The 10,258-nt window shown below is 37.2% G+C and overlaps 1 protein-coding gene across 1 annotated transcript; it reads right to left on the reverse strand.

Annotated features, from left to right (window-relative positions):
* Positions 1 to 1,070: 1,070 nt before the first annotated feature.
* LOC113228479 lies at positions 1,071 to 10,024 on the reverse strand. Its single transcript, XM_026461804.1, has 5 exons — positions 9,726 to 10,024; positions 7,214 to 7,387; positions 5,277 to 5,483; positions 3,817 to 3,996; positions 1,071 to 1,453 (listed from the first exon to the last, which is right to left on the reverse strand). Exons 1-5 carry the CDS (start codon positions 9,805 to 9,807, stop codon positions 1,221 to 1,223), a joined length of 876 nt encoding a protein of 291 aa, XP_026317589.1. The 5' UTR covers positions 9,808 to 10,024; the 3' UTR covers positions 1,071 to 1,220.
* Positions 10,025 to 10,258: the final 234 nt, after the last annotated feature.

Raw genomic sequence — 10,258 nt, forward strand, 5'->3', positions numbered from 1 at the left:
GTTTTGCTGTTTTTCCCCACAGCAGCGAATGGAGCAGCACGCCATTGTTAAAGTTATTATCTTTATTACAATAAATACAAAATATTTTTGGAGTATACGGAGACGTAAACAAGGGTCAGTTGTTGGCGGCTGTCTATATTTCAGTGCAAACGAGAGTTGATATTTATAAGCGATGTATCACTGATGAGTTACCAGGAATGTATGGCCCTTACTTCGTCTTTATTTCTGGTTATATAGGTACTCGATGCATCCTACATATCTTAAAAAAATTGAGAACTTTAATGAATATTTATTTATATATTTATTGTGAATGTGCTCCACTAGTTTGTTATTATATCTGATACAAAATAGCATCAAAGTGTGCACCCCTCATGAAAGAATGGCATAAGTGGAATTACGTCAAACATGTTTATTGCTCCATTAGATACAGAAAAATATAATCCATATCCTCTCCAATTGTAGAGGATGTGGGTCTTATTTTTCGCTATCTAATGGAGCAATAAACATGTTTGACCTAATTCCACTTATGCCATTCTTCCATGAGGTGTGAAGATCGAACAAACTCAAAGAAAAATTCCTTCGATATTGCTGGACTCGAACCATATTTTTTGCACGACATTTTAGCCTAACGCGAGCTATCGCTCTCTTAACCGAGTTACGGAACGAGTCAGCTAACAATATTAATAATAATAACGTACACACTCACAGCCCCGTACTTGCGAAACCCTGCATCGCGGGTGCCATGGACACACACAAAGACAACAAATTACAACCAAATTTACGAGAGAAATAAAAGTAGGCCATACAAATATTTCCCCCGGCCCAAGAATCGAACCCGGAACCGCTGCGTGGCATTCCGGGATGGTAACCGTTCGGCCACAGAGGTAGTTAAAGCTGACCCTACGAATTGAGAAATAAAAGAAAATTACGAACCTGTGAGAAAACAGGTAGCACTATGGCAAAACAGCCAAAATCCAGCCGGATCTAAGGAATTTTTCTTTAAATTTGTTCTATCTTTGTATCAATTGTAACAATTTTCCCTTTATATCATTACAATAATTGGGAGACGATTGATTGTCTTGCACGTCCACGTCTATCCGAGAACCTTCGATTTTTGAAAATTCAACAAACACTAAACAAATTTGAAGATTTACTACATAAAGTATTTGTTCTAGGATATAATCATCAAGTTTTCTAACAAATTATTTGATAAGCGTAGTCTAAGTGTTAATATGCGTTATCTTCCTTTTTTTGGGTTGACTGACATCCTCGGAGGAAGACGAGTCTACGAGTATTTCTTTGAGAATGACGTCAGCAATGCAGCTGATGAAAGAAGGCGGTGCACTCGTCAAGTTGGCCAGCCGTGGCGCAGGGTCTGCTTCGCTGAATGCCATGTAACGAGCGCTCGCCACCACTGCGCCCACCACTAAGTGTAGTGATTGCATCGGTCGTCCTGTTGTTTATCACTTCAGTATTAATACAGATTATACTAGTAGCAGTAGAGCTCCTGGTAGGTACTGCCTCTTTACCTATTTCTGGCGCCAAGCTGTAAAGTGACATTACTCCGTTCCGGTTTTATATGGTAAACGTGGTGGTGACATTACACGCACATGGGACTTGTCAACTTATATCTCAAGGTGACAGGCAGCTGAAGCTCTGAGTGGCACTGCTACGGACAGGCGTGTAGCTTACCACTAGGCACATGACTTGCTTGTCCCGTCACTTGGTATTATATAAAAAAAACTTCGCGTAAAAAAACTGTTGAGAACAAATATTTGAGTGAACGCGTAGCGTAGCGTTTACTTCCCACCGACGTGGGTGTCGATGACACTAATTACAGTATTAGGATTACAAATGAAACTAATTTTTCGGAAATAGATTACGCGTATTTGTTCTTTCAAATGAACCAACGTTCCGGGCCCTTTACAGGTCACATAGTCACGGCTGCTCATGGGACATTTTTGTCCCAAAAAATAAATATACGCGACTTACATCCGAAAAAATAGTTTCATTTCTTATATGTAACAATTGCGAAAATCTAAGAAAGCAATAAATAAGGTATAACCCAACTAGCACACAAGCTCTAATAACAAGCCGTACATTAGCCAGTTAGAAGTTCTTAATAACGGCATAGGCTGCATTAATAAGTTCTACAGTAGACGTATAAGCAGCTACAGCGCCACTGTACCTCCAAAATGGGCACCGATTTATTTGCTATAAGTCAATGGTCGTAAATGTGTGTTAGGTCAAAGATACAATGGAGAGAGAAAGAAGATGCGCGCGGTTAATGTGCGCGGTAAATGGGCGTCTAAGTAATACAAAATTGATATGCAACCGGTTAATGTGTGCCTAAGTAATAAAAAGGAGTAAGAAAAAGTATCTAAATAAGTTCTTATAGCGCGACTATAATGCTAGCATCCTATTTAGACGTGACTGTATCTACGAATTAGAGTTTACGGCGCTGTACTAGATATACAGCAACGGTATTTTGGGGAAATTAACAAAACACACTTTATAGCTCATAAAGATCGTGACCTTGCTAACTGGAAAGTGATGGAGGATACGATTGCAAATAAAAAACGACAACAGTTTGATAAAATAAATTTTCCGTTCAATACTTGCAAAATAAAAGTACGAGTACCAGTTTATTGTAAATACGTACATATATTTTAGCTAAAATTTTTACGCGCCTTCTATATGTGCAGTCTTTTGTGTGAACTTTGAATTTAGTTTAAATAAGACATTTTAGCTTTGTTGGAAGTTTTTTTAGTGTCATGGGTGAGAAAGAGTGGAGTGGATTGGGTTTTTGTACATATTTAAGATATTCAAAAATATATAAATAACCTAAAAAATTGGTTTTATTAAAAACTATAATGGCGTCTCTGTTACAACAGCCTTCAGAGTTTACTAACACCGTTCTACCGATTTAGCTGCTAGTATTCACCGTTGTAGAACTTTCGGTTGTACAATTGTGGTATTGACGCGCTATTGTGAATTATTAGAAGTAAAGTTGCTGTAGAATTCTCAAATAGAAAAACATAAGCGCTACTTTAGAAATATATTTCTCTGCTGTGGATATAGCGTTCCAAAGGCTGTAGTAAAATCTATTTAACAGTTCCAGACCCTCTACCTCAAGAATGAATGAATGAATGAATGAATGAATGAACCCTCTACCTCAAGGTGTTATAAACGCTTTAGAAATATACGATATACCACCTGAAGCGTTTTAAAGGAAGCTAATAACTCCATTCAAACATTTCTAACTTCAAAAGCCCTCTATAAGACCTTAAGGTATTATAAAAGCTTTAGAAATATACGATATACCACCAAAAGCCCTTTAAAGGGAGCTAATAACTCCATTCAAACATTTCTAACTTCAAAAGCCCTCCACAAGACCTCACGGTGTCATAAAAACTAATTAATAACTCTGCTTTACATCAATTGCCCATACAATAGCTCTCTGACTAGCCTTTTTATCTCTTTTAGGATTACATTTGCCGTTGTACGGCTATTGTACAACTTGCGTCTGTTTACTTGCTTTTGAATACGCTACTGAAGAACTTAAGTACTGTAGTACATATCTTAAACAGCTAATATACAACTTTTAGGTTGTACAGAGGTAACATAAGCAGCTTGCGTGCTTTTTGGGAATTCATGAGAAAGGTAACATTGACTCCCTGAACATTACACTGTGACTTTGAACCAATTCGCATCCTATTGTAATTTTCATTTTATTTTATTTTATTTTATTTTATTTTACTGAAGCAGTGTTTGCCCTGCAATACCTAAATTGTAATAAGTTCGTTGGTACCTAACCTTCACACGATCCAGGGGAGTCATTAGCAATACCGCGAACACATTGCTCGATTCTGTCGCGGGCAAACTCCGCAGAGTTCACTATGACAGCTACGCTTTCCAGCATGTTCCTGGGCATTCCGATTTCTAGCGCGAACATTTGGCCTTCTTCCACGCCCGTCCAGAGCGGCACACGAAATCCTTTACATAAATAATATTCGAGATACCATAATAGTACTGTAGAAAAAGTTACGTACCTGTGGCCCTCCTCTGGAAACACGAAATCTTACGGAACTACTTTCAAAGTCCGTGAAAATAGGCCCGTTCAAAAATGTCAAATCGCGTTGTCATATCTATATTCTTATTAGGTCTAGCCACGGAAGAAAATAAACAATGGAAGTGCCTAAAGCCTCAATTACTACCACAACCGCTCGCGCTGTCACCTAAACTCACATTCATAATTTTACAATGTATGAAATCTTGACAATGATCGGTCGTAGTATCTAATTTAAAAAGAAATAACAAATTATGTTACTTTAAATGTGTTAACTTACGTTTTGATATTTATATTGAAATTTCTTGAAAATCATTGAAAGTGCAGCCATCTAGCGGTCACCAGCTAAACGACGACAAACGATTGTCGACTACGTGTAGCGTGGAAACTCCGGGATTTTTACTTAATTCTCCAAAAAAGGAACGACCATATTGCAGCGGTATAAGGTTTTCGTTTCTTCCTCTTCTTGTAACATTAAAATTATTACGATAATAAAATAAGACTTAACGATGATATGAAACACCACCATGGATAATATTACAAGTGCGACTACAATTTTTGCCTCCAAAGTAGCAAAAAAAAACATTTGTCGACGAGTTTCGAAGTTTTGACACGATCATAAAGTACAAAGCGAAAATGTGGAACTCCACGTACTGTTGGAACACGTGTCATGTCCACTAAGCACTTCTACTGTCTACTGTATTTATTGTTATGTGGTCGAGCCCCAATCGAAACTCAAATCTGTAGGTCATCCATAGTGGGAAAACGGCCGTAACTACGGATTTCGTGCTTCGAGAGTAGGGTCACCGTACATGATAGACAGACGTCAGACAGTTAAGGCAACTACCTACGTTGTAGCTACAGAAAAACAATTTTCGAAAGAACATTCTCAACATTTGGCTTAAGCCAACTGCACTAATACTAAATTTTTTTTAAATCAGCTAGGAGAAGGACACATTTCTCGTTTATTAAATTATTATATTTTTTCTAGCAATTGGTTACTTAACACTAGTTTTGTTCTACCTATGTAGTGTGCAAAACAATTACATAGCATAAAAAATATGTGTAAGTACAGTCAAGAGCACGTCAAGCTTGACACTTTGAACTTTGGACCGTTCTTATCTCAAGCGGCATAAAGTTGGATTTAAATTTTTAGTGTCAAGCTTAACGTGCTCTTGACTCTATACGTACCGCAACTAGCACTCACCTAAAATTTTGAAAACGTGGAACGCATTTGCGTTTATTTCTTGTATGCTATATTCTAGCTTTAAAGTTCTGAGGCAAGCGCGCACATGGTTTGCGTTCACTTTGGTGCTTCCGCTACTCATCTTTGCAGATAGCTGAGCACACGACGCTGTCAGTAGTGGAATACGAGCGAATAATTCCCTTTTAAAATTTCCGCGCTCTTCGTCATCTGCTCAAAAATTGTAAGTACTTAAATTCGTAGGTAAAGTATTTGTAGGTTTCAATACCGTCGTATGATGTTCATTGTGGTTCAAGAGTGATTAAAAATTTAATTTTTCCTAAGTCATTGCACAAAAACCAATCATAAACCTGTAACTAAAATATGTTACGGAAAACATAAAATCCACAAACTGATCGAGAGTATATAGATTGCAACCAACAAAGGATCAATGAAAATTGTATGATATGATAATCAAATTTAACATTTATGTACATTCAGTTACATAACTTTTTTATTATCAAAAGGGTGAAAGTAATAGTAGTAACAGCATTTGAAGTCATATTTTTCCAAAATACAAGATTTTACTTAGTGTGGGATTCGGTAGTTTAATCATTTTGTATATTATTATATTATATCACGTCACGTCACGTCACGTCACGTCACGTCACATCACATCACATTATATTATATTATATACATATAAATATATAATAAGAAAAAATAACTATAAATGGTCAGAAATGAATTTATTGTTTCTCAAAATATTCTCCGTTAACTTTAATGCACTTTTCATGCACTGGTTTTTAATTTTTGGAAATAAATAAGTCACAAGGTGCCAGGTCGGGACTGTACGCGGGATGGCTCATAAGGTTAACGTTGTTCACCTTCAAAAATTTATTTGTCTGTCTGGCCGTGTGAGAACTGGCATTATCGTCGTGCACGATGATATGGCATTTACGGCTATTTTTACGGAGTTTGTCAATAACTTCCGGCAAACAAATAGTCGTGTACCAATCCCACACCCAAATGTTTATGTAGTATTGATTGTATTTGACTCAAGGCTATGCCTAAAGATGCACGAATCTCATGGTATGTCACATGCGTGTTTGTTTTGATCATACGACGCACAGTATCCATGTTTCTGTTGTTCACAGCAGTGGACGGGCGACCATCACGAAATTCGTCACTGAGATTCACCCGACCGCGTTTGAATTCTGCAAACCAGCTATAAATAGTCGTCTTGCATGGTGCTTCATCGTTAAAAGCAGTTTAAAGCCGAGGGAAGTTCCGCTGAGCTGTTAGATTACACTTAAAGTCGTAGAAAATCATACTACGAAAATGTTCACCAGTTAAATCCATGGTGATGTGTCTACATCAACCAATTTCTAAAATGACGCCACAATGTAAAAACAAGTGACAGTCAGATGAAACAAACTGTATTCTACAGCCAAAGAGTTCCATTTTCAAATGTTGTAATTACTTTTTCATTATTGTTTATGTAGTGGCCAGTTCCGGAAAGTTCTAGTGTGCCCTAGACGGGACGAACAAGTCATGCTCTTGATGGTAAGCACACGCCTGTCAATAACAGTCGCAGTGCCACTCAGAGCTTTAAATTTCAAAGATCTGAGGGGCTCTGCAACTGCGCCCGTCGCCCTGAGACATAAGTTGACAAGGCCCATGTGCCTGTAATTTCACCATTATGCATTGCATTGACTGACGGCACTAGGCGAACTTTTCGATGAGTGTTAATTTTTTTTATTATAAAAAATAAGTATGCGTTTAACCTCCATCTCACCTGATGGAAAGTGATGAGGTCGACGATGTAGCTAGCAGAAAAATTCAAGGAACTGGGCAAAAGTCAAGTGAAGGCATATTTGGGTTGCCAGGAGTGAATGGACTAATGTAAATGCTACGCCTTGATATACTGCCTAAGTGCCTACTAAGCAAGCTGTACTAACCATCAATGTGACTGCAGTAGATGGTAATGTATTTGTGAAGGTACCGCTCGAGCATCCGGCAGGTGCGGCCAGGCACGCCGTTCATGTCTACGCCGAGCAGTTTGCACATGTTCCAAACCGCGCTGCGGCTTTCTTTCTGCAGTAGTTTGATGCCTGACGGACCGAGCTCGTCACCTGCGAATTCAGTGAAATTAGCACGAAATATAGTACTTTATGACAAATAATGTAGATTAAAACAAAAAAATTTGGTACAGTAAAATTTAAATTTATAACTAATTATGATGAAAGTAATCGTTTATTTCACTTCAGTTTGGTTAACTTTCAAAAACTTACTTCGTTGATTTTGTTAGCGTTTATTTAGTCATAAGTAAACTACATAATAAGTAGGGAGTTTTCGTTTGATATGTGTATGAATAGTGATTCAGTATTCGGTATTCTGCCGAATGGCACAAAACAGGCCAGATAAGCAAAAGCGTTCTTATATATGAAGACAATTATTACTCATGCCACACTATAAAGGATATCAATCAGCCTATTGCAGTTCACTACTGGACATAAGCTTCCCAAAGCGTACGCCATAGTGCCTGATCACCCGTTTTCCGCATCCAACCACTACCCGCGACCTTCTTCAGATAGTCGGTCCTTCTTGCAGGGGGACGTCCTACGTTACGTTTGTCGAGACGTGGTCTCCACTCGAGAACCTGTCTACTCCATCGCTCATCGGTTCTGCGACAGACGTGGCCAGCCCACTGCCATTTCATCTTGCTACATTTCTGGACCGATGTCCACAACTTTAGTCTTATATATAACTTCGTTCCGGACTAAATAAAGGATAAAATGAAACAAAATTATGATTTCCAAATAAAATGAAAACTTGATAACAAATATTCTAGTTTTTTTGTTTTTTTTTTTATTTAATTCGTTTTTAAACGGCGTATCACATGGATACCACAAACAAATCTAACAAATCTTATTTTTAGCCGAGGTTTGCTATAAAATCCATAAAGAACAGTAAAATACCGATACATGCTTATTGCGAATAAACAGACGCAACATCCAGAACACCCTAGCCTGCATAGTTTTCAATTGTTTATGTACGAAGTAAACATCACATTTTGCACCACTATTTTATGAAAAAAAAAACTATCATTTATTTGCTTTAAATACGGTGGGTATATTATAAATATGTAGTAGCAGTAGACCTCATGAAAGTGTTTCTCCAGGAAAGCACTGCCACCTTACCTATTTCGACTGCCAAGCAGTAACGTGAGCGTACCGGTTTTGAAAAGTAAGTAAGGGTGCTGGCGCAATTACAGGCTCATCGGGCTGTTAACTTGTGTCTCAGGGCCCCCTCAGATCCTTGCGATTTAAAGCTCTGGGTGGCACTAAAACTGCTACGGGCACGCGTATCGCTTGCCACTAGGTGCACAACTTGTTCATTTCAGTTACTTAATATCATAATAAAAAAAGAAATGAAAATTTAATGCTACATAATCTAGAATAGGAGTGGGAGATAATTACGAAATTTGTGGCATAATTATTACAAATAGTCTAGTATAAATAAATCTACCTACATTTGCAGTTGACAGAAAAACAAGAAAATCATTAAGAAAAATTAAATATTTTAAACATTGAATTAATGTTAGAATGTGAATAAAACTTATTAAAATATTAAGATAATTAATATTCTATTACGCATAAAACGATCAATATTGGTTTTGAAGGTGTACCCACCCATTGTAAGATATACCTACCTATATTACACAACTGTAATAATTGACAATAAAATTAAGTTTTTTTTTTTTTTCATTTATTTTCCAAGTTAAAATGACATAATGAATAATGCAACACCCATACAGAAAATATTGAAAACTAATACTTATATATGATTAGATTGATTAGACAATGTTTTTGTGTTATTTTAAACTTACCAATCGGTGGGGCGCCGATCGAAAATCCATCAGACGCCGCACCGCGCCGAGGCCGCACCGTCGATGGTTTTGCGATCGGCGCACACCGTCAACACCGTCACTAACTCCATAATAATATACTCCCGTAAAATGAAAATATGCACCAATACAGAGTTATCTTCACATGTTATAATCACGGCATTACTATCGTTAAAATCACGATCTTAAAATGTGTACCTATTCCAATAACACTACTTTGTTTGAATTCTAGAAGTGCCATCACAAAGGTGCCAAGACAATTAAAGATAAGCCAGTAATCCGAACATTGGAACTGGTCTACATATTTGTGAAATGGCACGGCCTGAATTACACGTAACCACACTAACGAGAAAACTGCTTGAGCCAGTCCAAAAAATATGACACGAAACGCAGTATGTGTTTTTACTCTTAGTACATGGACATAAAGCTTTTTCATGACCGGCCTAATGCGACTCCGTGTCAATAAGTATGGTGGCTCCAGATGTTGTTTACTGAATAAGCTAACAGTCTGTATAAACGCCCGAGTAAATAAGAAAAGATCAAACCGAACACATATTACTTACGCTCTTGTTCATAGTCCTCCAGTACCCTTTCTATCCAATGATTTCTTAGATATGATAGCTCAGAAAATAAAGTATTATCCATTGTTCTTTATTCAGTGATTTATAAGAACGATGTTTTGCCTTTACACACCACAATGGTATAGCCAATCGGCGGTAAATTATTTATTTATACGAGTAATTCAATGTTAATTTATTATTAAAAAGCAAAGCAAACAAAAACACAGTTCACATTAGAATGCACCGAATCTTTGCGAATCAACAACTTCGTGACCTCCACATACTGGTCTCCAGTAAATATTGATAGTGACATATTTAAAAGGGTTCTCATACATTTTTCTTCAGGAATTTTTTATCCCAAAAATGTTTACGAATTACCCTCTGGTATTAAAAGCGGTTGCTTTCTTTCAACATAACATTTTGAAGGTTTTTGTCAAAACGTAAACCATAGACAAAATTTGCCAGTGTATCATAAAAATTGTATAACTATAGTTATTAATTCCTCTAATGATCTCCTTGTAGCAACACGGGATATT

Source organism: Hyposmocoma kahamanoa, unplaced genomic scaffold, assembly GCF_003589595.1.
Source record: "Hyposmocoma kahamanoa isolate Upper Pololo Valley unplaced genomic scaffold, ASM358959v1 100021, whole genome shotgun sequence".
Lineage (NCBI taxonomy): Eukaryota > Metazoa > Arthropoda > Insecta > Lepidoptera > Cosmopterigidae > Hyposmocoma > Hyposmocoma kahamanoa.